This window comes from Chaetodon auriga, chromosome 13 (genome assembly GCF_051107435.1).
Source record: "Chaetodon auriga isolate fChaAug3 chromosome 13, fChaAug3.hap1, whole genome shotgun sequence".
NCBI classification, from domain to species: Eukaryota; Metazoa; Chordata; class Actinopteri; order Chaetodontiformes; family Chaetodontidae; genus Chaetodon; species Chaetodon auriga.
The window spans coordinates 3,595,433-3,622,144 of NC_135086.1; the positions used below are offsets into that span (position 1 = coordinate 3,595,433).

At 48.0% G+C, this 26,712-nt stretch overlaps 2 protein-coding genes across 3 annotated transcripts; one reads left to right on the plus strand and one right to left on the minus strand.

Annotated features, from left to right (window-relative positions):
* Positions 1 to 1,155: 1,155 nt before the first annotated feature.
* rrp1 (ribosomal RNA processing 1) lies at positions 1,156 to 9,549 on the minus strand. Its single transcript, XM_076747779.1, has 16 exons — positions 9,356 to 9,549; positions 8,774 to 8,856; positions 8,533 to 8,590; positions 8,334 to 8,419; positions 8,171 to 8,232; positions 7,961 to 8,090; positions 7,326 to 7,390; positions 6,900 to 7,114; positions 6,627 to 6,742; positions 5,978 to 6,075; positions 5,141 to 5,160; positions 4,910 to 5,053; positions 2,911 to 4,034; positions 2,662 to 2,832; positions 2,465 to 2,531; positions 1,156 to 1,624 (listed from the first exon to the last, which is right to left on the minus strand). The coding sequence occupies exons 1-16, from the start codon at positions 9,480 to 9,482 to the stop codon at positions 1,407 to 1,409; spliced, it is 2,784 nt and encodes a 927-aa protein (XP_076603894.1). The 5' UTR covers positions 9,483 to 9,549; the 3' UTR covers positions 1,156 to 1,406.
* Positions 9,550 to 10,962: 1,413 nt separating this feature from the next.
* On the plus strand, positions 10,963 to 25,199 carry slc37a1 (solute carrier family 37 member 1). Of its 2 annotated transcripts, none has more exons than XM_076747431.1 (20): positions 10,963 to 11,111; positions 12,214 to 12,469; positions 14,425 to 14,506; positions 14,923 to 15,049; positions 15,188 to 15,266; positions 15,485 to 15,620; positions 15,795 to 15,871; positions 15,963 to 16,129; positions 16,301 to 16,353; positions 16,736 to 16,798; positions 17,977 to 18,099; positions 18,390 to 18,480; positions 19,204 to 19,266; positions 19,573 to 19,658; positions 19,856 to 19,904; positions 21,265 to 21,338; positions 21,434 to 21,512; positions 21,641 to 21,738; positions 22,185 to 22,249; positions 23,041 to 25,199. In XM_076747431.1, the coding sequence occupies exons 2-20, from the start codon at positions 12,414 to 12,416 to the stop codon at positions 23,054 to 23,056; spliced, it is 1,584 nt and encodes a 527-aa protein (XP_076603546.1). In that variant the 5' UTR covers positions 10,963 to 11,111; positions 12,214 to 12,413; the 3' UTR covers positions 23,057 to 25,199. The 2 variants fall into 2 exon arrangements, with proteins under 2 accessions (XP_076603546.1, XP_076603544.1); XM_076747429.1 differs by lacking the exon at positions 10,963 to 11,111 and adding an exon at positions 17,379 to 17,417 and having other exon boundaries at positions 12,287 to 12,469.
* The last annotated feature ends 1,513 nt before the right edge of the window (positions 25,200 to 26,712 follow it).

Sequence of the window (26,712 nt, forward strand, 5' to 3'; positions counted from 1 at the left end):
TGACTGGTGGACGATTGGCCTGGGCAGGCGTACGAAGCGGGAACCAGGTGTGGAAATCAGGTGGGAACACACAGAAGGCAGCTGCTGGTAGGACTGAAGAATGTGCACTAGTTAAAAACTGGCTGATGACGGCTTAAAGCAAACAGATGTGATCAAATCCTAGAAACCGTATTTGAAGTTTTGTTTTACGCTTAGAGTCAAACTAACATCTCCAGACCCCCCCCCCCCCCCCCCCTTCCCCCAGGTTAGCACACAATCATCTGCTTCCCACTGACTTCACACTTAATAACACACCTCAGATTGGTGACGAGCGTGACGTCACATTGGCCGTGACCTCCAGCAGCGCAGATGCGAGCTGAGAGTCGGAGGTGACGAGCGCTCTGCAAACGTTCTGTCACCAGACGTCTGAACCAGGAAGAGGAAGTCATTAAATTCAACCTGAGAGACGAGAATCTAAAGATCGACATGAAGTGTTTATCTTCTTTTACAGGAGAGGTCAAAGGTTAATGACATACAAAGATGTGTGAGACTGACTGAAGTCAACAAGATTATATGATAATTAGGTTTTAATGCATCTGTGATCGGTGCTGTTTCGACAGACGTCCCCTAAAGGGAACATCGAGTCAACATGTAGAAAATAGACCAGCAGGGTGAACTGTCTGCATGTCGTCAGGTGTCCTAAAAGCAGGTGTTAGTCGAGCTCCAGGTGTGACTTGTGGTTTGATGAAGAGTTATCTTATTCTTATTCTATTCTATTCTTCGTCCCATCAGGGCCACTGAGACACACACTGATAACCCCACTGTCACTCTTAATATGACACCTCTGGACTTCATTACTCCAGCTCTCTGCCCCTGTATCCCGCAAAGACCCGCCCTCCTCTGCCTCTGATTGGGTGACCATGACATTTTTTTTTTATAACCCTATATAAGTATGCAATGAACACTAGCCAATCAGAGGGAGTGTTGTTGGAGCAGTTTCCTGGTGAGAACATCACTCGTGTTAAACTGACATATGCTTCATCCTCAGTTTTTATTCTTATTTGTCTAAACTTTCCATTAAAATGTCTTCATTTTTTCCCAAAAACTATAATTTCTTCAAGTTAAAAAGACTCTGAAATATTAAACTCAGTCACAAAGTGAAAATGAGATAAAATTGAAAAACTGGAATGAGTAACTTTATTAAAAGCTGGAGTCACTCAAAGACACTGAAGTCAGATAAACATAAAAATACTTTTATACATCTCTGCAAAACCTGACGTGTTTGAAATCACACAGAGCTCACAGACGGCGTCACGCCTGTGTCCACAGACGGTCTGTGTCCACAGATGGTCTGTCCACGGTCTGTGTCCACAGACGGTCTGTCCACGGTCTGTGTCCACAGTCTGTCTGTGTCTGTCCACAGTCTGTTAGAAGAAGTCAGCGGCGGCGGGTCGTCGTTTAGGCGCACTCTTTGGGGTGCTGGAGCCGGTCTTCCTGCTGCTGTCGGCGGTCTTCTTGACCCTGCTGGAGAGAGGCGTGGCCGGAGACTTCAACACCCCAAACTTGGGCTTCTGCTTGGGGTCAAAGGGCACTCGTGACGAGCCGTCCGGACTCACCAGCAGGCTGCGATCGGTCTTCTTAAACTCTGCATGTGGAATTCCAGAAAGGTACGACGGCAGTCAAGACATTTACTTATTCAACGTTATTTTCTACAAACATCATTCAGGAGTTATTCATGCTGCACAACAAACGGCTGAGAGGTGACGAAGCTCAGTGTCTGACGCCAACTGGACGACCTCCACCTGATGATGAAGATCATGTGATGTCTGAAAGCCCCTGAACTAATACTTCATCCAACTTTCAGAGGCATTTTTTTACTGCTATGACCACTTCTGCTGTACTTCTGAGTCCTCTGTCAGACCGCTGCTCCTGCCGTCCTGACGAAAACCGGCCGAGCACACCTTGTTTTTAGCTGGCCTTTTATGCCGAGCATGTCTGTTACCATGGTCACTACGTGCATAATTGCAATGATTGCCACAATTTTGCTCCAGCTGGGTTTTGTACTCGGCTGCACATGAAGGTTATTTTAACTGCTGGCGATTAAAAACTGTTTGAACGACCAGAACTCTGTTCACTGTGAGTTCACATCACGTTTGTCTGACAGTGGAGGAACAAGCTCCGGGGGTCGTCTGACATCTTGATTTTCTGCTCCACTTTTAATTCAACACCAATGAAACTGAGCTTTTTTAAGACTTCATCTGTCATTTATTTTCCGAACCGTTTCTGAAATCCTCTCTTCGGTCACCAGAGTCATGAAAAACCTCTAAAACCTTTGACGATGACTCTGTAACCTTCACTGACGCTCAGCCACACAGACCACATTGGTCTGTGTCCTGCTTCATGTCTGACTTTGTCCAGAGAAAGACTCCAGACGCCTCACACACATCTGAAATACATCAAGGGCCAAATGCATCCAGTTTCTTACCAGCCGTCTTGTTATTCTTCAGACCGAAGGTGACCTTCTTGGACTCTGACGTGGGAGTCTGACTCTTCTGTGGAATGAACAGAGAGAAGAAGTGACCACAGTTAAAGAGAACGACAGACATGCATCGTGAAGAAGAAGTGAGAGTTCGGGTGATAATCTGTGTGAATCAGCTCTCTGATGCCGAGTCCAACCTTTACCTTCTTCCTGGACAGCGGGGTGCTGGGGCTTCCTCTGGTTTTGCAGAAGAGCGGCGTTGGGACTGCAGCGTTGCTCTGAAAGGCGATGAAGTCCGACGCCGACCCCGCCGGAGTCTTCACCTTCTTCTGTGGCTTCTTGGAGCTCAGAGGTGCAGACGGCTCGCCGGCATCCTGGAAGGGAAAGTTTAGGAGTTAAAGAGTCTCAGCGTCAGTTCACTCTGGTCTGATTTAACCTCCTGAAACACTCACACTGACGAGGCCGTTGACGGACGCCGCCGCCTCCAGCTCCTCGGCCTCGAACTCGAACACCACGGGGATCTTCCTTTTCTTCTTGGCTGATTTCCTGGAGGAGGAGGAGACCTCGGCTTCATCTTCGCCACCAGCCACCTGCTCCTGTGTTTGATCTTTGATGTCATCCACTTGGGCGGCTGCCACCTTCTTCTTCTTCTTCTTTGCTGGTGTTGTCACGGTGTCTGATTCTTTCTGATTCTTTTTCCTTTTGGTCCTCGGCGGCGTTGCAGCGCTTTCATCTGCAGCTTCAAGCATCGCATCCTCCTGCTTGACCTTGTTCTTTGTCTTCTTCTTCAGTGGTGTTGTGGTGGTATTCGGTGATGCTTCCTCACCAACAGACGTGATTTCAGCGTCGGCGTGTTTTCCCTCCACCTGTGCATCAGCCTCAACCCCTGCTGCTTCATCAGCCTTGACGTTCTTCTTCTTGCTCTTCTTCGTGGCTGCGGCTGTAGAACCTTCTTTGCTCTCACCGTTTACCGCCGGTTTACCCTCCAGCTTCCTCTCAGCCTTCTTTTTCTTCTTCTTGCCGTCGGTTGCGGTCTCGGCCGTCGATCCCTCGCTGCTGACCGTTGTGTTCTCTGCTTCTGCACTGACCTGTGATTCATCCCCACCTGTTTGTAACTTCAGGGCCTTCTTCCTCTTCCTCTTTTTCTTCTTCCCTGCGGCTGCGGCGTCGGCGGACATCTCTGGCTCTGTTCTAGCAGTCTGCTGCTCCGCTGCTGCTTTGAGCTCAGACGTTTCCCTCTTCGTCTTGTTCTCTGAGGACTCTTCAGATGCCTCCTCGCCGTCTGCTGTGCCTGGAGGCGGTCGGCTGGTTTCTTCTGTGACTGACGGCTGATTCGGAGCTCCTGAGCTCTGCGTCTGGGCTTCCTTTGGTGAACCTTCAGTCTCTTTAGTTGGAGTCTGCTCCTGTTCAGGCCTCTCTGCATTCTCACCTCCACCCTGCCCCGCTCTCTTCTTCTTCTTCTTCCTCTTCTTCTTCTTTTTGTTTTCATTATTCACAGTCAGCTCGGCCAGTTCGCCGTCGTCTTCGGCCTCGTTCTTGTTTTGCTCGGCGGGTTTTGAAGCCTCCTTTTTATTCCCTGAAGGAGCAGAGACACAGATGACTTCAGCTCAACATCGATCACTTTCAACACAGGAAATGTTTCTCAAAATTAAACGGAGACTTTGCAAGTTCAGTTTTCATTTCTGAAAGGAAAAAAGACTGGAGGACAAAATGTGGCACTGTGCTGAGCATCGCTCAATAAGCTTTACAGAAATAATTCAAAGTTCATCACTGTGATGTCTGAGTTTTCACATTCGTCTGCAGGAGGAACGTTTGGAAGCCGCTGACGGTTCAATGTGCGACTTCTGCAAACTTTGGTATTTGAATTGATCGTGTTCATGTGGTTCATTCTTTTTCTTTGCTATAGATTTTTTTCTTAGCTGTAGCTCCTGAAATCCTGAGCAGCGGCTTTCGTGATTGGCTGCTGAAAGCGTCAATGGCGTTGGACAGAGGAGGTCGTCCCAGCGTCTGGTTTCATAACATGTTTAAGGTCTTGCTTTGTAAAGCTCCGTGAGGAGAGTTTGTGACGATCGGCTAAATAAATAAAACGGACTTTGCTGCATTCAGGCCTGAAGCAGAGGACAGACACGGTCTCTCAGTTTGGTCATTTTGAAACAAGCCCGCTGAGAGAAAGCGTGGTGATTTGAGTGGCTTCACATGAGCTGACCACTGATCAGTTCAGGGGACGATGAAAAGCACAAAGCTGAGTGTGAAACAACAGAAAGTCTTCAGGGGTCAGCGCTAACGTTATGAGCTAAACAGCTGATTTAACTTAAGACAGGCAGGAATGTTTCCTCTCTCGCTGCTGATTGGTCGATTGAGTGAAACTGTGCTAACTGTATTATTTTTTGTTCAGTTCCGGTTTGATAACCTTTAACATCCTCTGTCAATAAATGCGCTGACAGGAGGTACCTTTACTTTTCTTGGACGCCGGCGCTCCATCCTCACCCTCCTCCACGCCACCTGGTCTCCTCTTCATCCTCTTCCTGCTGGCGAACATGTCGTCGTCCTCATCTGTGGAGACCTCCTCTGGATACTCGTCCTGAGGGAAGACGCCTGAGAGGAAGAGACAGAGTCAAACAGGACGAGGTCGAAGTTCAACGTCAGCTATCGAAGAAAGGCGGCGTGATCGTCAGCTCCTACCTTCACTGAGGTCGCGCAGTCTGCACGGCACCAGGTGAGAGAGGAGAAGAAGAAATGAGCGTTAGCTTGGATTCACTCAGGACGAAGACCACGAGACCGAACAAAGGTCAAACAGTCACGTTTTAGGGGTTTGACATTACTTCCTGCTTAAATCCATGTTTTTAATGATGAAAATGACATTTGAAGTATTGATCACAAAGGTCTCAGAATCAAACATTCAGAGTCCAGACTCGTTGATTAAGAGTCCGTTAGACAAACAGGATCAGCTGCTGGCTTGTTTCAGCCGCTCTGACAGTCGATATCAGCCTGCTCCTGTTTCATGTCATCACACTTTGTCGATCGTCTGTTTAACTCCAGCACCGTGTAACTCTGTGTTGAAGCTGCTTTTCCCAATTCGACATCATAAACCTGCTGGTTGGTTGGTTTGTTTGTTTGTTTGTTTGTTTGTTGTGCTCTGTATTTATTGATTCTTTACTCTGTGCCACTGTTTTTGCTGTTTTAATACTTGCTGGCTGTAAGGACTTAATTTCTCCGGTGTGGGATCAATAAAGTCTTATCTTATCTGCTCACTGTCACTCTGTCACGACTTCCTGGGACACCTGAGTCCACCTGAGCCATCGTTAATGTGGTTAATGACACCTGTGCTTGTCCTAACATAACAAGTCAGAGGTGTGCTGGGATCGATCTGCTGAATCACAGATTTGTTTTATGTGGTTTTTATGGCTTTTTCATCATGTTGGCGCCCCCTCGCCCGCCACACACACGTGCACACACACGCACACACACCCACGCGCACGCACGCACGCACACACACAGAGTGTCGGAGCTTGCACTCACACTTTGATGATCTTGTAGAGTCTCTGGCGGTTCTGGCTCGGCGTGCTGCTCCGGCTGGCGAACACAAACAGCTTGTCTGCCAGAGCCTTGTAGTCAAACTACGGGACACACAAACAGCTCGTTAAAAACAAGATTTCTTAGCGCAGAAAGAGAGTTTGTTCTGATGAAAGTCGACGGATTAATCGAAGACAGAATGAAAATCAGAGGCTGAGACGAGTCAATCAAACTCTTTGACTTTCCACCAGTTTCTTTCAAGCTGTTGCACATTTTCCAAATGGATCACTCAGCGGCCATTTTCAAAAACAGGCCATCAGTTTTCACATTGATTTTCTTCCCTGCAGGCAGCTATTTTCAGCACGTGCAGATTATGTTTTTGCAGAAAGCAGCTTATTTATTCTCCACAGTGGATGTCTGGTCAGTGCACATCAAAGCTACACATCGCCGCTCAGAGGACGGACGGCGTGCTCCAGGTTTTCAGTTCATAAAACTGACCTTCTGTCCGCAGGACAGAATCTAATCTAGAACGATGTTGAGGTTCAGACAGCGTGCAGCACTGATGTCACAGCGGACATGTGTGAAGAGCAAAAAGGCCTGAAGACGGACGACACAGAGCAGTTTGAGTGGGACAGATTAAACTCAGAGCCTTCACCTGCAGGACGGGCCCGATGTCTTCGTCACATGGTGCCTCTGAGTCAGAGTCATCCAAGTGAAGCTCCTCATCCTCATCCTCGTCCTCGTCCTCATCCTCTTTGTTTGATTTATTGCCTGAAAACGAGACATCAGCACAGTTTAACTCATCAAAACTACTAAAACACAAACACACACACACACACACACACACACACACACGATTGATGTTCTAATCAACAACAGTTCGGTCCAGGTTATTATTTCTGTGCGTCTCACTCTGGACATCACTCACCATTAATCTGCTTCGCTGTCGCCTTCCTGCCTGGTCTTCCCGCTGTCTTCTCCTCCGTTTGGTCCTCCTCCTCATCCTCTTCAGACGCTTGTCCCGAGTCTGAGTCCGAGGCCGCAGCTTTTTCCACCTCCTTCATCAAATCTTCAACAGCGAAGGGAGCCTGGTCGATGATGGTGCTGAAGATGCTGCTGCAGACGGCTCTGAAGAGAGTCCGGCTGGAGACAGAGAGGTTAAAGAGGAAGAGTGAGGCAGGGGACAGTGGACGAGTCACCAGGTGAGAGTCTGTGTGCTGCACCTGCATCAGATCATGAACGCCACCTCAAAGACTATGTACAATAAATCTGCCTGTTCAACGTGACAGCAGCATGTTTCTCTCCTGCCCACGTATTTCTAGAGTCAGAATAAATGAAGCTGACGTCGACTCACTCTTTGGTTTTGGCTGCTGTTTTGCAGAACGGCTCAATGAAGATCAAGTTCTGGTCAGCGGTGAGCTGCGAGAAGAAAAGAAAGAGCACACATGGATCAATGCAACCAAACACTGGAGCAGCAGCAGCAGTGGATTACATGAAGAGAGGATCAGCAGAAACACCAGACTGTGGATTCATGTATGAAGGTAAAACTATTGAATTAGTGTTGAAAAGGTCTTCGTGCCGCCTACAGGTGGCAGCCAGACTTGCTGTTATCATCCAAATACTGAAGGACATCGATGTAATTAAAAAAAAAAGAACTTAATCATCCCTAAAGACAGTTCTGTTCTCAAGACACTCAACGAAGCCTACGAAGTAAAATACAAGACATGCAGTCTACTAAATATGTATGAGGCACACTGAAATAGCTGTTTCCTTGAAAATTCATGAAGCCCTTCCTCTGCGTCTGCATGGACATTTTCAGCCTTTATCATTAATCCAAGAACTTTGTCCTCGTCTCATCGACGAGAGCGAAAAGGTCTTTTCATTGTGTTAGAAAGAAACGATTAAATGAAGGATTCATTTCCTCATCAGACCACTTCAGCCTTGAGAGGACAGAACAGACCCGCAGAGCTCACAGTGACGACGCCGTACCTCAGCTGAACCCACGGCAGCCAGTTCAGTCAGGTAAAGGTCCAGGACGTGGAACTGCAGCCCGCTGGGCGCGTCGCTGCCGCTCTGCAGGAGCTGAGCCGTCAGCAGCTCCAGAAACCTGGAAACCACGCTGAGGAGACAGGAAACACCATGAGCCCCCCGAAACGAGCACGGCACAAAGGTTCCACAGAGGACGTCCTCGAGCTTTACCTGCTGTCCCAGCTCGTCCTCTTCAGCGTCTCAAAAGTCTGTCTGAACATGAAGCGAACCAGCTGAGAGACAGACATGGAGACAGATGATGAAGTCAGACATGTTTTTAACTCTTCGGTAACATCAGAGTGAAGCTGAAGCTGCTTTTACAGGTAAAACTCACCTGGAAGAACTTGTCCATCCGCAGCCTGTCGATTCCTGTCCACTCTCTTTTGACGGTCTGCAGGAAGCTCTCCAGATACAAAAACTCTGCAGGGATCAGCACATCATCATCATCATCATCATCACGGTAAAGCACAGGGCTTTTATCTCCTGAGCTGTGACCTGATTCACTCTCATTAAACCTCATGTGGACGACTTACGTCCGTCTGCGTCCTGGAAGCTGTGGATCAGGCTGGAGATTTGGTTGGACAACTCCTCCTGAGGAAGAGGAGGCAAGACTGCGTGAAACATGACATCAGGGAGGAAGAGGAGGTGGACTGTACTGTACTGTACTGTTTATCTTAGTTTGTCAGAAATCTTTGAATGTGGCAGATTCTTAATAGACCTGGCATACAGCCACCAGCACCGTCTCCATTATAAAGGTCTGTACGTGAAACACACCTGGAGCAGTGGTTTGTCCTGCATCCACAGGCAGTAGAAGAGACCCTTCCACAGCTTGAGCAGCTCATCACCTGTGAATCCACCTGCACAGAGGACGAAGCACCGTGACACATTTAAGGGAGGCAGCAGGTCAACCACAAACTGCTGACCGCAGAGCAGATTATTGGCATTCCTGAACATCTCATACATTAGACAATCAGTCAATAACCTCTTCAGCTGTGGACCTGATTGACTATTTAACCACTAAATAATGTTATGGTGACACAAGTCAAATAACAAGGTTGATGTTCGGGTTGTTTTTGCTATATTAAAGTTAATTAGCGGTCAGCTGTAACATTAGCTAGCAACAAACATCTAACAGCTAACTGACCTGCACACGTGTGCACGAGCTAGCTTGACTTTAATAACACCCAAATACGTGACACTTTGGGACCAGCTCCCTTTCAAACAGGTTGTGGTTTGAAAAACAACCAGTCGGTTAGAACCATCAATGCAGCCACTCTGAGGCAAAGTTAAGCCGGTTTAGTCTGAGTTAGCAGGCTGCGCCGGAGCTAGCTGGCTAACGCGGACAGGCTAGCTTACCTGTGGCTTTCTGAGACCTGACGTTTATGTACTTCCTCAGCTTCTTTATAGCTTTGGTCCGGATGGGTTTCTCGTTGGAGGCTAATCTCTGTGCGAACTGGACCTCTGGCTCTTGAATCGTAGCCATGTTCGCATGAATTCACGTGGAGACTCCCCGCTCCGCTTTGCCTTCTCGCCCTCCCACGTTCCGTCCGTGCGGCGCGGGCTGATGACGTCACCAGAGCGCATGTTGCGCTTCCGCTCAGCGCCACAGAGCGGCGGGCTACTCTTGTTCGCTGCGCTGTGCGAACATACAAACCCTCTCAACAAACGCCACAATCCTCATCATGTGACACTATCAATGCATTTTAAAGAGAATCATATTTGAATTCAACAACATTTTGCTCCCAACAATCCTCAAAGAGCACTCAGAGAGCCACTGCACAACCTGGACAGACAGGACACCTGCAGCTTTCAGGCCAGTTTAATTCTACCTCGTCTCAGTGGAACCTGTATTAATGTATATGTGTGTCTTATATGTTTAGGTTCACCTGCCTGGGGGACTAAAACGAGCTGTGGGGCCCTGTTGACACCACCTGACACACCTGACTACACCTGTCAGGTGTGCACGATACTCCTGTGCTGGAGTCCAACCAGACGTCAGGTTTATTAAGGGCCATGAATGCACGACACTAACTGAAAGTGTAAAGGGCATTAAACACCACTGTAACCCCGTCACATGCTGGACACAAGATCAGAAGCAAATCGAGCGAATAAAGGAGTTCACATTCAAACACAAATTCAAGATACGTTTTAGCGCAACTTCCCTCTCCATCTCAGAAGTAAACTTTGTACTTTTTACTGTCTGACAGCTTTAGTTACTGATTACTCTGCAGATTCCTTCCTGTGCAGTGAAAAGCTCGTATCTCCAGATGTGCTGATGTTGAATGTTTGAGCTGAACTGAAGGGTGAAATCTTCCTTTATGTCTGGAGAAAATTCTCCTCCTTCTTCAGCTAAATAAACTCTGAAAAAAGCCTCTTGGATCAGCTGAAAATGCATCGTCACAAAGCTGAAAACGGCCTGTTTTTCTGAGCTCGTGAAAAGTTGATTTCTTAATGTTTGGCTCACGCTGCATTTTTAAATCTTATTCATACTGTGAGATTTCAATTTGAATATTTTGTTGCTTTTCTGTTAATGAGGAAGACTAGCTACCACAAGAGGGCATTTTTATCACTTTTTATGTGCCCTAGGGGCATCTGAGAGGACATCTTATCAGGATTTAACCACCGCGTCAAAAAGGGCATTTTTTTTTTTTTTTTTTTTTTTTTTTTTTTAGCATATTTTAGGCATCATTGGGGCATCAAAATGGGCATTTTATCACGTTTAATAGACCCCCGGCCATCTGAGGGGGTATTTTATTATGTTTTATTTACCCAAGGTCCGTCAAACGGGGCATTTTATCATGTTTTATCTAATTTAAGGGTCATTTTATCAAGTTTTATCTAATTAAAGGGGCATTTTATCAAGTTTTATCTAATTAAAGGGGCATTTTATCATGCTTTATCATCACTGGAGCTTCCAGGGGGAAACGTTTGCCCTTTCTTGCCAGGAATGACGTCAGAGCAGAGGAGAGGCGCGTGCGCCGCCGCCAGCCCAGCTGTGTGTGTGTGCGCGCGCGTGCCTGTGTGTGTGGCTTTGAGGTGACAGTCGCTCGCGTCCACACTACAAGGAAGTAGACGACCCGAGGGCAGAAACCGTCGACTTCTCCGGCTCGAGGTAAGCTCATCAGCGGGCATGTGGCGAAGTTTGTCCGGACACGAGCCCGAGCGGCGCTGAACGTCTGATCCAGCCGCGCGGTGGTTTAGCTAGCGGCCGTTAAACCGAGGAGGAAGCTCGGCGTTAGCCTGCGATGTAACCGCCGCTTTGTTTCCCGCAGACGGAAACGTTTCAGGTTTCTCTCCGCCTCATCTTTGTCGGTACATTATTCATAACCGGAGGCTGTTTTTCCACGATGGCTGCCGTTCGACACGCGAGGAAACGGGGAGGAAATGTCGCTCATTTGTCCGCACAGTAACCGCGGATACTGGCCGCCAGCCGTGTCAGATGCTCTCCTCTTCCTCCGCAAACACTGGAGCCGTGTGGGGATGAGAAGGCGGATTTAAAGTCTGCCTTCAGCGCCAGGTTTGTGTCTGTCTGCCTGTATTTGGACATTATTTCTGGGAGCTGGAAGCTGACCAGGATGCATCATCAGCGCTGGTTTGATGAGGTTTCAGCCTCAGGTTATGATGAAGGCTCAGGGGTGGACCAGGAAGCTTCCTCTGTCACGTGATATTTACAGCTGTGTGTGGCAGCAGTGATTGTACTGATGAAGGTCCGAGATATGCACGGATGCCTGGTTTCTGTTCATGCAGACCAGTTAATGCAGCTCCTGCTTCCTCCTGCTGAGTGTGTAATGATGATCCACAGATGTGAGGAGCAGATGTTCACCTGGTGGACTCAGCAAACCTGAGCCCAGGTGTGTTTCCCTGGGATCAGGTGAGGGGGGTTAGAGATGAGGCTTTGGGGCTCAGGTGAAAGGTTTCAGGCCTGACTGCTCATAGTTCGGCTTTGATGTAGATTCAAGGTGTGTGTCGAGTCAAAGGAGGTGAAAACTGACTCGTCCTTTTTTAAAATGTCTGTGTTGGACTTTGACCTGTGGTCCCGCGTCTTATGCTTCAGTGGAGATTCACATTCAGCCTGATGTGATGAAGCTGAGCGGCAGAAACAAAATGGCCCTTTATGGTAAATATGACCTGTTAATGTCCTCGCTGATGGACGTCTCCTTTTCCCTGTCTCCTCCTTTATCTCCTCTGTTATACCCTTCCTCCTCTCTTACCAGGTTTTTCCATCCTGCTCCAGTGCCCCCCCCCCCCCCCATGTCAGCCATGTGTCCCCTCGCCACCCGCCTCCCAGCAGCTTCCCCTGAGACGGTGACAAGCCGAGAAAGCGCCGCCACGTCCGCTCGCACGCCATAAGCCTCGTCAGCGTGAGCTCACATCAGCCATCCGTTACTGTGATTGTCAATATTTGCGTCCAAACATGGCCAGAGTTCCTCCTGGGATCCGCCTGCTGGTGTCCTTCGACCGGGATCAGTGGTGAGTCTCTGTGTTCAGTCGTCACACTCTTGGACATGCTGTGTGTCTTTTGTTATTTCAGTGCAGACCTGTTTGTCCATGTGGTCTAAGCAGGAAGGTCAATACATTCATATGAGATTTGCAGCCGTGCCCAGTACACGGTGGCTAAACCAGTACAGGAAATACCGCATTCTGCAGAGGGCGCTCAGCTGGCCTAACACACCCTGTCACAGCCGAGTGTGAATCACTGATGATACCATGAGCCACACCACTGCTCTGATGGACATAATGATGATAATTTATGATAATGATCTTTATTTAGAGAGCGCTTTTCAAAGCCAAAGCTACAAAAAATGTCCAGCGTCCTGTACACACACGAGCCCCTGAATGAAGTGTGTGCAGTGTCCACTAAAGGAATGAGAGCCTGTTCTTGGACCACATCAGGATGCTGAACAGTGTCTTTGTGTGCAGGACGCTCCTGTGGACGAGCATCATGTCTCGCTCACGTCTTATCAAATCTTCTTCCAGAGCGTCGTCTCGTCCCGCCTGAAGTTGTTCTGCCGGCGTCCTCCTGCACATGTATGAAGTGTGTGTGTGTGTGTGTGTGTGTGTGTGTGAGAGACGAGGCGGGTGGTGTTGCGTCACAGTGCTGCTAACCAACAGTGTTTTACTGCCTTAGAGATCAAAGAGCAGTGAACGCAGCACCAGCGTCTCAGACCTCATGGCAGCGTGTTAACAAACTGAAATTGCCCTCTGATATATTGTTCAAACCTCTCAGGATATGTGACTTTGATTGACACCTCGGAGCCATAAATGATCAGTTTAACATGCTATGATGCCCATAAAAGTATAAATAGACGCTCATGAAGGGAAATGAAGTGATGCTGGTGGTCTTTGAACAGCTGATCTGCACTCTGATCTCTGCTTATTGATCCGATAACAGCCCCTGGTCACCCCCACCCTCCTGAACACGCTGTTGTGACGTGGAATTCAAACCGAGGCTCCTGCTTTGGAAAAACCATTCAGCGTTCAGCCCTCATGCATATTTCATGGCCGCCTGGTTTGAACTGCTCAGGAGCTCTTTGCTGGGACACGTGCCGGCCAGTCAGAGCCAAGCTCTTGTGCTTATTGACAGTGTTTTTATGGCAGGAGTTTCGTTTTGCAGCATCAGTCTTATGAGGCTGTTTGAAGCGTCTCAGCCGTGAAGGTGCAGGAGGTTAAACTGTGATTTGGATCATTTTAGCAGCGTTAGCACGCAGTGTGTTGAGTGACGGCTGGGTCCTTCCAGCTGTTGTTATCTGTCAGCGAGGACACACACTGTGACACACACACGCAGCACGCCGGCCTGCTGTTTCATCAGAATGTGTGTCTCCTCAAACCGCCCTTTGGTCCGTCTCTGTCTGTGCTGCAGGACGGACGAGCGGACTCTCTGCCTCGCAGGCAAACAGAAAGAAATGCAAGTAAACATCGAGCTACAGGATGTCCTGCATGCATGAAACCGTAGGAGGGTGTAACATCGGCCAGCGGCGAGCTGATGTGTTTGTTTTTTTGCATTTGGTTCAGTCAGTGTTCTTTTGTGATGTCTGTCCCGGTTCCTGCTCGCCTCCTCGTGGACTCCCTGTCTCTCTGGACCGCCCTATGGTCCAGCTGCCAGCCCACACGTTGTCTTTCATAAGGAGCAGGTCTGCAGGACGATCGTCTCATTGAACAGCTTATTCTCTGTGTGCTCAAACATTTCACAATGACTCCCCCATCGTCCGCCAGCTGTGGGAGGATGGTCTGGCTGGTGATTACGCAGCTTTTCTGTTTGCTCATTACATAAACGGACCAGGAGAGGCCGAACGTCAGACACACACCTTTGCATACCTTTGACTGTGTTGCATCAGGTGCTGCTTCAAATGTGGTGTAATGGCGTGTGCTTTGTCTGAAGTGAAGGAGTGAACTGTCAGCTGCCCTCTTGTGTCTCCTCTCTGCAGGTACAGAGCTCTCACCTTCATCCTCACCTTCCTGCTCTACACCAGCTTCCACCTCTCCAGGAAACCCATTAGCATCGTTAAGGTAACACGCGCTCATTGTTGTGGTTCTCTGTAGAACACGTTCCACAGCAGCCACATGTGGGTTGGAAATCCTGCCCCCAGGTGTGGAGCGTGACTCAGCTCCTCCCGAGTGGAACTTAATGAAGGACGCCGGAGCGACACACCAGCTTTAGCTTAAAGAGTTAACTTTTTTCTTCTAAAGTTTAACATCAAAACATTAAATAAAACTTCAGCCTCGAGCAACTTGACTTCAAAATCTACATTTCAAGTACTGAACCTCCAGATCAGCCATTTTCCACAACAAGTGTTTGACGCCGGAGGGCTTTTATTTTGAAACCTCGCTCTGATCCGCTCACGTTGGCCTCATTAAATCACTGCAGTACACAGTTAACACCAAACTGAAGTAAAGCTTCCTGCTGACTCATTTCGTATTGACAGAGCGAGCTCCATAAGAACTGCTCATCCGTCAGTGAAGCCGCCATCATTGCCGCCGCCGCCGCCGCCAGCCAGCAGTCCCCCCTGCCGTCTCTGCACACGGACGTGGACTGTAGCTGGAAGCCTTTCGGTTTGTATCTGCTTTGTTTCTTGCCGTTTCAGGGTTTTTGGGGGGTTTCAGGCTGCTTTCATGGCTCGTTTTCTGTAGAACCTGCTTGAAGACCAGCTGAGGGTGTCCTGAACTCAACACGTCTTCTTCTATTCTCAGATAAAAGGAACTACAAGCAGCTGCTGGGAGCCATGGACTACTCCTTCCTCTGCGCCTACGCCGTGGGAATGTACCTCAGGTAACAGAGACAGGAGGAAGCTCAAGGAAAGCGCTATCAGTCTGTCAGCGTGTTTCATTGTGATAAATGATATTATTGTAATTTAAGACCAGTTTATGCTGCCGATAACAAACCAGCATAATAATACGACATGTTTCCCCTTTCAGAGAGCATTTAGCTGTTAATTCTGAAGAGTATTCAGGCATTGAAGTTGTTGTAAGCTGTCGTATTTCCTGCAGCGGCATCATCGGGGAGCGCCTGCCCATCCGGCTGTACCTGACCGTGGGCATGCTCACCAGCGGCCTGTTCACCTGCCTGTTTGGACTGGGCTACGTCTACAACATCCACAGCCTGGGCTTCTACATATTTGTCCAGGTGAGACTCGCCGTAGTGCGTCAGGAAATCATGAAGCACCTCAAGTTAGAGAGCTGACGTGTGATTGGTGGAGGGAGGAAGCGTTTGGTTATGTAGCGCCACAGAGGGAACCCCCCATACAGAAACCATGTGTTTCACCTGACACCTGCCCTCATTCACCCTCTCATACTTCAGGTGGCCAACGGCTTGGTCCAGACCACCGGCTGGCCCAGTGTGGTGACCTGCATCAGCAACTGGTTTGGAAAGGGAAGGTAAGGTCTGGTCGTCCTGGTCGACCTGCTTTCACTGATCACACTGAAACAGTGTGATCAGTGAAAGCCTTCATCGCTGTCTTCCTCCCAGGCGTGGACTCATCATGGGGTTGTGGAACTCCCACACCTCAGTGGGAAACATCCTGGGCTCGCTGATCGCCGGCTACTGGGTCTCCTCCAACTGGGGCATGTCCTTCATCGTCCCGGGCCTCATCATCGCAGCCATGGGCGTCGTCTGCTTCCTCTTCCTCATTGAGCGTGAGTGCAGCCTCCTCATTGGCTGGAGGGCTTTCAGCTGTTCCTCCTTAGCAGCTGAGTGTCGTTAGCCGAGCGTCGTTAGCCGAGACGTTCAGTCTGCAGGCCGGCTGAAGATCCGACTGTGAACGGAGGATTTCAGATTAACCTGATTGCGTCTTTCTCCCCCTCCAGATCCAAATGACCTGAAGAGCATGTACACTCAAACTTCCTCTCCAGCCAAGAGTGTGAGTACATCCTGAGATATGTTGCTTCAGACGTCCACACGTTTGCTGCAGCTCAAACATGTGACTGACTCACACAGACACACAGACACAGACACACACACTCAGGGTCTGACTGTTGACCTTGAAGCTGTAGTGTGAGGGGACATACGTGATGTATGACAACCATCGCCATCGCTACAGTCACCACCCGTGTGTCTCTCAAGCAGCAGCATTTACAAGGCCTTAGTGCAATAAAAGAGATGTCAAACCACAGAGACGACAGTGGAGTCAGAACGAGACGGGTCCTTTAATGCCTGAATAAACAAACTACAGTAATAATAATAATAATAATAATAATAATAATAATAAAAATAATAATGCGATCTGTTGTCTCTTCGAGCAGAGTTGGAACGGTGTGAACGAACATACTGAGGTGTGTCTGCAGTACAAGGACAACAAAGCCCAGGTGTGTGTTAATGCATTATGTGTTGTACCGTCAATGACTTCGTGTGTGTGTGTGTGTGTGCATTTTTTATCCATAAAACCTGAAAACTTGGCCTTAAATATGAGTTTTTTTTATTATTTGTTATTCATTGAGTTTAACTTTTTGACAGATCAAAAATCTTTAAAACTCATCAGCTTCTGATTTAAATGATGCTAAATCCTGATTGGTGCACAGACGGATGTGACATCAACAAACGGTGAGATGAGGGAAGAGCAAGTCTGTCATGAGGAATGACTGAAACTTCAGATGTAATGTTGGTGAATGAGCCCATCGCTGTGAGAAACTGAGTTTTCAGGGTTTTTAAAGGAAAAATTAACACTTTCATCTTCATTTAAGTTGCGTCTGTTGTTGTTTTGTGGTGAAATAACACAAACCAATCCAAAGCCAGGCAGCAGAGAAACAGCCTGAGACTTCTCAGTGAAATTCAGACCGTAGTGCAGGTGGCACAGGTGTACCTAATGAAGTGGCCGCTCTGCATGCTGGAGTGTGGATGTTACTGCTCGACCCTGCAGTCGCTAACATGTCGTTGTGATCCACTCAGGTGCTCAGATCGTACAGGGATAGTGCTCAGTACAGGAAGGTCAGTCTCAGTCTGCCAGATGTTGTCTGATCCTGAGGCCGGATCCAGATGCCCCCCCGCCCCCCCAACCTTGGTGGCACATCAGTAACACGTGTTCGGGACTCTCTGGCTGCTGTTCTCTGGCGGGGGCGTCGGGACATCTGGATTCAGCCTCGGGGTTTCTGGACCCTTTTTGAAATGATGGCTGGGTCTGGTTCACCATTTCCAAACAGCCTCGTGATGCATTCAGGTCTGTGGTGAACCCGCCCGTCTGTTACCTCAAACGGGTCGAACCAATCCCAGTTTAACGCTTGATTTGTGTGTTTGTGGCTCTTTGTGTTGTTGGTGCTTTAATCGGTTTCTGATTTGGATGAAATGATCTTAAAAGTTACCTCTTCTTATCTTTCATGTGCTGTCGCAGTTTGAGGATTTCAAATCATCTTAAGTTCCCGCATGAACTCAGCTGATTAAACTGTCTGTGTTAGAAATCACCGGACCATTAAAAAAACCCTCCCAAAGGCTCCGCGACTGATTGGCCGTTCGCTGTCCGGCCCTGGTCTTTGTCTCGTGTCCCCTCCAGAGCTACGACACGGAGCTGCTGCTGCCCAGAGACAGCGTCTGTGTCCCCGTGCAGCCGGTCGTGGTGGTGAAGAGGGAGTCCGAGCCGTCCCCCATCAGCTTCATGGGAGCTTTACGCATACCGGTCAGTCACACGTGCGCATGCACACTCACACACGCACATCCATCAGTGATCTGTGGACATGCTGCCGCTGCTTTAATGCTGCATGTCGCCTGTAAAGTTATGTTGAATGTTAGCAAACAGCTGCTTATTTACACACCTGGAGTCGTGTTTGTGTCACCTGATGCATATTGGTCCAAGAACGGGTCCAGCAGGTGAAGGTATTCCAGGATCGGGCGGTGAAAGCAGGCAGGTGTCCGTCCGTCACTGAAAGTCTCCTCCACCTTTTCTCCATGTGCTGTTTGTCTCTGCAGGGAGTGGTCGAGTTCTCTCTGTGTCTGCTGTTTGCAAAGCTGGTCAGCTACACCTTCCTGTTCTGGCTGCCGCTCTACATCACCAAAGCAGGTGAGGACCGAACCGAACGACAGCCGTTAGTCATGTGATCTGTTTCTCCACCAGTGAAGCTAAAGTAAGAGCAGCTCTCCCTCCTCTTATACATTAAGGCATTTTTAAACCAAGGGTGTCATATTTTCTCCTCCAGCACATAAATGCACATATTCCGTCCTGAAACGGACCTCCACAGTTCAGCTGGTTGAGGCACCAAATATGGACTTCAGATACAGAATCAGGCTGCAGAGCTGCTTCACCAGTCAGCTGCTGAACATTGTGGTCTATGATGAATTAGTAATACTAATGGTTAATATAATAACTAGCATTAGTTATTTAATAACATTATCTTTATGACCTGATTTGGCAATTTGATCTGATTCAGTAAAAGGAAGAGGGCGAGGGTTGAACTCCGGGTATTTCACACAGCTTGTAACATCACCTGTCACGTGATCGCCGAGCTGATGGTGTCCGTCAGCGTGGTGGTCACGTGACCGCCGAGCTAATGGTGTCCGTCAGCGTGGTGGTCACGTGACCGCCGAGCTAATGGTGTCTGTCAGCGCGGCGCCTCTCTGTGGTCGTCTGAGTCATGTCACCTTGTTATCGTGCTGAGGCTCAGCGTGAAGGCAGAGCAGCCTTATTACACCACTCGAGTGTCAGACAAAGGACTCTGCCAGAGAGATGATAGATTATCGTGTGTGTGTGTGTGTGTGTGTGTGTGTGTGTGTGTGTGTGTCTCAGCTCACCTAGATGCCAAGAAAGCCGGAGATCTCTCCACCCTGTTTGATGTGGGAGGAATAGTGGGTAGGTGCTTTTGTTCACACTTTTCTTTTATCCATCTCTTATCTTGAGAGAGAAAGAGATGTGTGCGTGCGTGCGTGCGTGCGTGCGTGCGTGCGTGCGTGCATGTGTGCGCACCATTTTTCTTCACACATTCACTTACTGGCAGTATTTACTTACTTTTGTGCATTATTGTTAGTAAGATGATGCTATTTTCCTGGAGATAATAGATTGTTTTGTGTGTTTGTGTGTGTGTTTGTGTGTGCGTGTGTGCATGTGTGTGTGTGTTTGTGTGTGTGTTTGTGTGTGCATGTGTGTGTGTGTGCACAGGGGGGATCTTGGCAGGTGTGATCTCTGATAAACTGGGGAAGAGAGCCACCACCTGTGCCGTCATGTTGCTGCTGGCTGCTCCCACAGTAAGTTTCCTCTGTGCCCATTCATTCATTCATTCATTCATTAGATGTGTAACTCTGAGTTTAGATGTCAGTCAAGTTTCTCTGCAGCACGTTAGAGCAGTTCATCACGCGTCTGTGTGCATGCGGTGCCCCCTGCTGGTCACTCAGACGTGTCAACGTGAGTGCGCTGACGTCGTCTTTGTCTTCCTGTCCTGCAGCTCTACGGCTTCTCCATGATCAGCGAGTTCGGCTTGGGCCCGACCATCGGTAAGTCTGCCGGTGCTGAATGATCACATGATTCATTCGCTCATTCATCAGTCGATGGACAGAAAATCACTCAGCTGTAGGTTTGAGGAGTGATGAAGAGGAGTGAACCTGTTCTGATCTGACTGGACAAAAACCAGTTTTCTCACTTTCTGAATGAGATTTTTTACATTATTATGAAATATGTTTCTCACTACAAAGAAAAATGTATTTTCAGAGAAAAGTCGTCACGTTTCAGGTTAAAACAAGCTGATATTTTTCAGTCGTGTGGCAGCAACACGCTGCCGCTCCGCCTCAGACAGCTCCAAAGAGCCGACTGAGGAGGCGCAAAGTGAAGGATGGGAGTCGTTTATGTCGTGACTCACTTCCCTCAGAGCAGCACTGACCTTTAACAGGAGCTCTGAAGTGGTGAGTTCATGTGCGTGAGGAGAGGAATAACAGCCAATCAGACACGATTTACCGCACAGCTGCTCCACTGGAGGAAACACTTTCTCTGTGATCTGCTGGAAAGACTCACCGGGAAAGTAAGTTTTATGTCTGCAGCAGCTGATGTGAAATTATCCTCCAGCCGTAGAATAAATCCCTCTCCGAGCTACGAAGCCTGCAGACGAGATGCATGGCATGTGTCACGTGTGTCTTCATTTCGATGTGTTCTACAGTCGATGTGTGTGTGTTTGTACTCACACAGGCTGCTCTGAGCTGAGACGACCTTCTGTGAGCGTCTTCATTCAGAGGAAATCTGATCAGTAGCTCATGTTTAGCAGTTTAATTCATTTGTTTTTATTATAAAACCTCTCTCTGGACAACAGAGACATTTTTCAGCTGGTGTGCAAAGTGTTGAAGTGTCGTGATTCAATGTGGGCGTGTGGAGAGGCAGGAAGTGTTCAGACCCCACATGACTTCAGGTCGTTTCTGCACACCTGTCCAGGTGGCAGCTTTGTAGATCCAAACCTCTCGAATGTGGGCATGTGCTCTGAAGTGTTTGTTTTTTCCTGAGTGTTCCTGAACACATCATGTCAACACAAAGATGCTGAGTGAATCTGTGCGTCCAGCTGCTCAACCACATAAATAAGGTCACATGACCTGGCTCAGTTTGTCAGAGTATCAGCCCTGATTGGTTGGTTAGTCGAGCCTTAATGAGCTCGTGACGGTGGTGCTGTGGCTCGTTATCCTCCTGCTGCACTCCAGGGACTTTGTAAATGTCATTCCGTGAAGCGGTGTGATGCAGCAGCTCTGATGTGGGGTAATCGTCGTGATAATCATCAGGGTTTCTCCACACTGAAGTTGTTTTTGTGGAGTCCAGTGGAGTTTGGCAGCTGTAGAAGCCATAGAAGACGTAACCGAGCCGCTGTGTGTTTCCCAGGCATGCTGTTGGTGAGCGGAGGGCTGGTGAACGGGCCGTACTCCCTCATCACAACCGCAGTGTCTGCGGATTTGGTAAGCATGTTCACCTCCAGTCTGCTGAATTCATATTTACTCAACCTGTGCAGCCCCCCCTCTCATTCCGCTCTCCCTCTGACCTTTGACCTTAGGGGACCCACAAGAGTCTGAAAGGCAATGCCAGAGCGCTGTCTACGGTCACCGCCATCATCGACGGCACAGGATCTGTAGGTCAGTGTCACCAGCAGCTGCTGGTTTGAGATCACCTGCTTCACCTTTCACTGCTTTGCCGTTACCTCTGAGACTCACCTGAGTCAAACACACACAGATGAATGATCCTGCTTGTGTTTGTGCTTCAGGTGCGGCGCTGGGCCCCCTGCTGGCCGGGCTGCTGTCTGCAGGCGGCTGGGATCAGGTCTTCTACATGCTGATGACGGCGGACTTCTTGGCTCTGTTGGTGAGTGCTTGAAAACTCATAAACATCACAGGTGCTATTAACTAACTACTAGCAGCATCATTGGCTCTTTAATAGTGATCATACAGCACTTATTCATGCCTTATTATTGAATTACAGTCTTAATAACCTGACCTTAATGTCCCCAACCCCCAGAATAAAGCTCATGTGCAGCTTGCTAACAAGCAGCTAGTTAGTGGTGAGCATGCAGACTTTAAAGGACCAGTGTGCAGGATTTAGTGCCATCTAGTGGTGAGGTTGTAGATTGCAACCATCTGACCACTGTTTGCCTCACCCTTCTCAGCTTTATGGAGCTTTTTAGCTTCTCTTAGCTTGTTGTTCTGGTTTTCCTGCCCTGGTCCACAGCAAGACAGTGTTTCACACAGCCAAGAAACTAAAAGCTGTGATAAATCAATACGTGAGCTAATGTTTGACGTTGTGTGTGGCAGCTTTTACTCCGACTGGTGACGAAGGAGCAGGCCTCGAGTAAATCTCGTCCCATCTCAGCTGTGGAGTAAGTCCTACTGTCCTCTTTCTCTGTCCTGTTTCTGTTTTATCAGAGTACTCTCTGTACTGCAGTGCTCATCCTAAATATGTGTGTTTTTCCATAGTGCTGTTGTTAGTCTACAGATTTCCGTCTGTTGTCATGATCCTGCTCATTTAGCTGCATCAGTAAATTAGCAAAAACATGTGAACAAACATCAAACATATGCACACACGTCTGATCATCAAGTGGAAAATCCTTAACGCAGCTGACGGTGTCGTAACCGCCGGTTTGATCAGCTGGATGGAGAGCCTCCACCTTCAGTGTTGCCCTGCCAGCGCTGTGGTGCATGTAGATCTATTGATTACGGAGTTATCTAAGGTGAGGATCAATGGGCTCAAACAGGAGGCGCTGGAGGGCAGAGGAGGGAGCAGCCAGAACAGAACGTGCAGAAAAACCGTTAAGACAGAATGTAAGAATGAAAACACAGCTGCAGGTTAATGAGTGTATGAGCGGAGACGCTGGCACTGACCCACAGCTCCAGGTGAAACATGACTGACCTGCATTCTGATGGCAGGTAGATCTTTTTTTAGCTCACAGCGTTAACCAGCTGCTCTGTCACACGACTGCTCGCGTCTCAGCTGAGAGTCCTCAGATGTTCTCAGCAGGACTCAGAATGTGTCATTTAACAGTTTGGGTTATTGTTCGTGTTGCTTGGTGGGCAGCAGCTTTAGATCTCCTGAGCTGAAAGCTCACGGCTGTGAAAGTTAACGACACTCAACTCATCAACGTTTATGTTGATGTTTGTCTGTACTTCTCAGGCTGAAGGAGCACTGAGCACTTTGATTGCACCTCCTCCACATAGGAGCACCGAGTGCATCGCAGCCACTGGTCCAAGGCTGAGGTGGACTGGACCGTCCTGGACTCCAGACATGAAGCACACACACACTTCCTCCTTTCACCTCCTCCTCCACCAACCTGTTTCCTCCCAAGTCGAGCTCGAACACATTGCCTGCCCAGTTGACTTAAAGCTAGCCTGACTTTAACTCTCCTCCTCTCCTGGATCTTCTCCTGTGGACGTGGACAGACTCCTCCTCGTCTTCATCAGCTCCACCCGACCAGAACGCCTCCAACCTCAGCGGCCAGGTTTATATCTACACATAATGATTACACGACGGACCATTTCAAAGGTCATCCCTAAACTCTGCCTTCCAGTGGGACCACGGTGGAATAAACCTGGTTTTACACCTTTTAATCACTCACATCTCCGAAACTGATCAAATATTAGAAACCAGCCAATCAGAGCTCTCCTTCATTAAGAATGCAGTCGCCAGAAAGTTGACTTTTAACTCTTAAATCTGCATCTCTTTGGTTGTTGTCAAGAACGTTAACTTAAACTGAACAGATGCAACCGTGACTGATGATTGGTCAGGAGAGAACAGTCCCTCCCCTCTCCAAACAGGAAGCTGAAGAACGGACAGAAACAAAAGTCACATCAGTGCCTCCTTCGGACTCGCTTTGATCCGTCACGTCGAGAAACGACCGTTTTAATTCAGTGTCAAAGTTAGCTTGTTAGCACGTAGCGACCAAGCTAGGCTAACTTCCTGCCGTTAGCGCCTGAATCCCTGTGGACTCGCTTTGAGATCTGTTCGTTGCTGATGTCATTCATTGGTCGTGGGGTGTCACATGTTTGTGTCAGAATTCTGTGAATGAAAAAGAGGAAAAACAAACGAAACAACTGGTCGAAGATCAGCTTTTCTTTTTATTTCTCCAGGACAAAGGTTGTGTTTAACACTTACAGAACGTTTAGCTTCTGCTAAACAACCTTTAAAGGGTCAGTTCACACAAAGTCTGATAGATGTCACACAGCTGAAGTCAGATCGTTTCGGTCTGAGCTGCCTCCAGATCAGTGGATGTTAGAAGACGGCCTTGGACAGCATCGTCTGTCCCCGCTGTATTCTGTCATCAGCAGAGCTTCAAACAGCGTCTCTGCATGTGCACGTATTCGCTGACATTTTGAAATGTCACATTTTAATGCTTTGAAAAATCTAATTTGTGCCGAATCGGGCCGAAGGCAGAAACGTCCTCCTGGACGAATGGACCAAAACCTGCTCAGAGTCTGCTCAGAGACGGACAGATGGACAGAAAGCAGCTGAGGGACGAGAGGAAACCTGTGAACTGACCCTTTAATCTGAATCTGCTGCTCACATGGATGAAATGACGAGGCGCTCTGTTAGAAACCAGGTCAGACTGGCTGTCTTTCAGGTTGATGCTGTGTGTCCGTTAAGGGGCTCCGACGCTCCGCCCTCCTCCACCCTGCTCCGCCCTCCTCCGCCCACCTCCGCCCTGTGGACTGTTTCCCGTCACCTTTGCCTTACTGAACCAAAGACACTGTGGGCGTCATAACTTAAATAAGAGACTGCTTTATTTTGAAAGTCGTGTAAGTTATTCCGTTTGTGCTGGTTTCTGATTCTGTGATGAAATGAAGGCACCAAAGTTGTATTTTTATACGAAACGTGCGGATTGTAATGTATGTTTTTCGGTTTGGGCCTCTGAGATCCTCTGAATGTAAAGCTCTTGACCTCATGGATTGGTTTTGCAGTGCAATGTTAAAGTCCGTGGTCGCAGTGACTGAATCTCTTCTGACTCTCTCTTAAAAATTAGTTGAAAATCAAAAGCGAAGGCAGAGAAAAGCTGATTTGTCTCATATTTATGATTGTATCCTGTTAATTTATTGGCTGTAAAAGACACAGGTGATGTGTTATAATGTATATGTTGAACTCTGGGAGGATTTCCTGTCCTGGTGGTAGCATTGACAGCCTCCTGTCCTCCTTAGAACAAGAGCACACGGTATATTTATGACGTTTCCGTGGTCGGCCTTGTACTTGAAGCATCGTGTGCCTTGTTTGTTTGTTTGTTTGTCTGTCTGTCTTTTTGCTGGGAAGTTGATTTTGTACAAATAAAAACGTATCAAAACGTTTCCCTGCTTCTCTGCTCATGGACCCAAAGCATTATGGGTAAGGAAAACCATTTGTTTCCCCACTGAACTCCTTCAGGGTCGTGTATTTGATGGCTCTCCTCGCAGGTCCTGCTGCAGACCGGCTAAATGGGTCTGGCTGGCGTGGAGGGGCCTTCAGGCTCAGCTGCAGGTGGCAGCTGTCAGCTGAAATGCTGAATCCTGACAGACAGAAACCCACTCAGTGACACAGGCAGACCAGAAATCACACACACATGCACAGACGAGGACTGTTGATCCTGATTTGATCCACTAAATCCAAAACTCACCGTCTGCTGCAAAATGTTCCAGTTTGTGAGCAAAACGTTTGGAAATATCTGCTGAGATTAAAGCACAAGTTGATTTTCTTCTGTGATCCTTCCCTCAGCGACTTACTGCATGAAAAAATCTTAGCTTAGCTTAGCATAAAGGCTGGAGGTGAAGGGAAACAGCTAGCCTGACTCACTGCTTGAGGCGTATGAATAATTCATGAACCTGGAAGTTATTTCTCACGACTGCCAACAATAAAAAATGTTTTTACATCTTTGAGTTTGGATTGAGCAATAAGAACACAGAGCTTCGAGATGTCACCACTCTTTATGCCATGCTAAGCTAATTGCTAAGCTGCTCTTGCTCCATATTTAATACACAGACGTCAAATCAGTTTCAGTCTTCTCCAAATCTCAGGACGAAAGTGAATCATTTTTCTCATCCCACCCAGCTGTTTGCCTAAACCTTCAGATCCCAGGTGTCAGTTCGTAACCCCTGCACCTCCATCAGACCTCCTCGTTTCAGTGCCTGAGAGTTCAGACTTCAGCTTTAATGGGATTTAATGTGGCTTCACAGCAGAGGTCCTCTTGTAAGCTGGGTGTTGCAGTGACTCATTGAAAATTACCCCACAGCCTGAGTTTCGCCCCCGTTTTACCTCTTCTCTCGTGGCCGTGATGGATGGATCATCCAGTAATGACTTCCACCTGAAAGCAGAGGCTTTCCACCTGCGCACCACGAAGCTTTTCTTTTTCACAGAGCCACAAAATGTCAGTGAGGAGGAACGAGGAGCAGAAAGATAAAAAAAAAAAAAAAGCTCTGAATCTAGAAAACCCTCAAGTGTCTGAAACTGAACAGAGGAAAAAAGAAAGTCACCAACAGAAAGGTGGATTCCACTTCCTGCGACGCCAGTCATAAAAGGTTTAGAAATGAATGGATGAGTTGATAAATGAATCATTTATTCTTTATAGATCGGTCATTATCCTTTAATAAGAACAAACTAGCCTGGGTGCTGAAATCCTTTTGGCTTCTGTTAATTGCCTGCATTTTTTGTAATAATGGTCAAAATCAATAATCAAAAACGGCTTTTTTTATCTGCAGGTTTCAGTAAATAAATTGAAGAAACAGATTGAGGTTTAAGTGAAATCAAGAGAATAAAGGTGAAGTTAAAAAACAGCGAGAATAAACAGGAAGTGAAAACAAAGGAAAAGTCCAGCTGGAGCTAAACATG

Bases quoted from the DNA above. Each gene is read 5' to 3' on its own strand.
- slc37a1 (XM_076747429.1), top strand. From the start codon at position 12,414: ATGGCCAGAGTTCCTCCTGGGATCCGCCTGCTGGTGTCCTTCGACCGG. The intron at 15,050-15,187 runs GTTTGTATCTGC...TTCTATTCTCAG, and splicing joins CTGTAGCTGGAAGCCTTTCG to ATAAAAGGAACTACAAGCAG. The intron at 19,659-19,855 runs GTAAGTTTCCTC...CCTGTCCTGCAG, and splicing joins TGCTGCTGGCTGCTCCCACA to CTCTACGGCTTCTCCATGAT.
- rrp1 (XM_076747779.1), bottom strand. From the start codon at position 9,482: ATGGCTACGATTCAAGAGCCAGAGGTCCAGTTCGCACAGAGATTAGCC. The intron at 7,391-7,960 runs GTACGGCGTCGT...TTCTTCTCGCAG, and splicing joins CTGCCGTGGGTTCAGCTGAG to CTCACCGCTGACCAGAACTT. The intron at 2,532-2,661 runs GTAAAGGTTGGA...TTCATTCCACAG, and splicing joins CCCCGCTGTCCAGGAAGAAG to AAGAGTCAGACTCCCACGTC.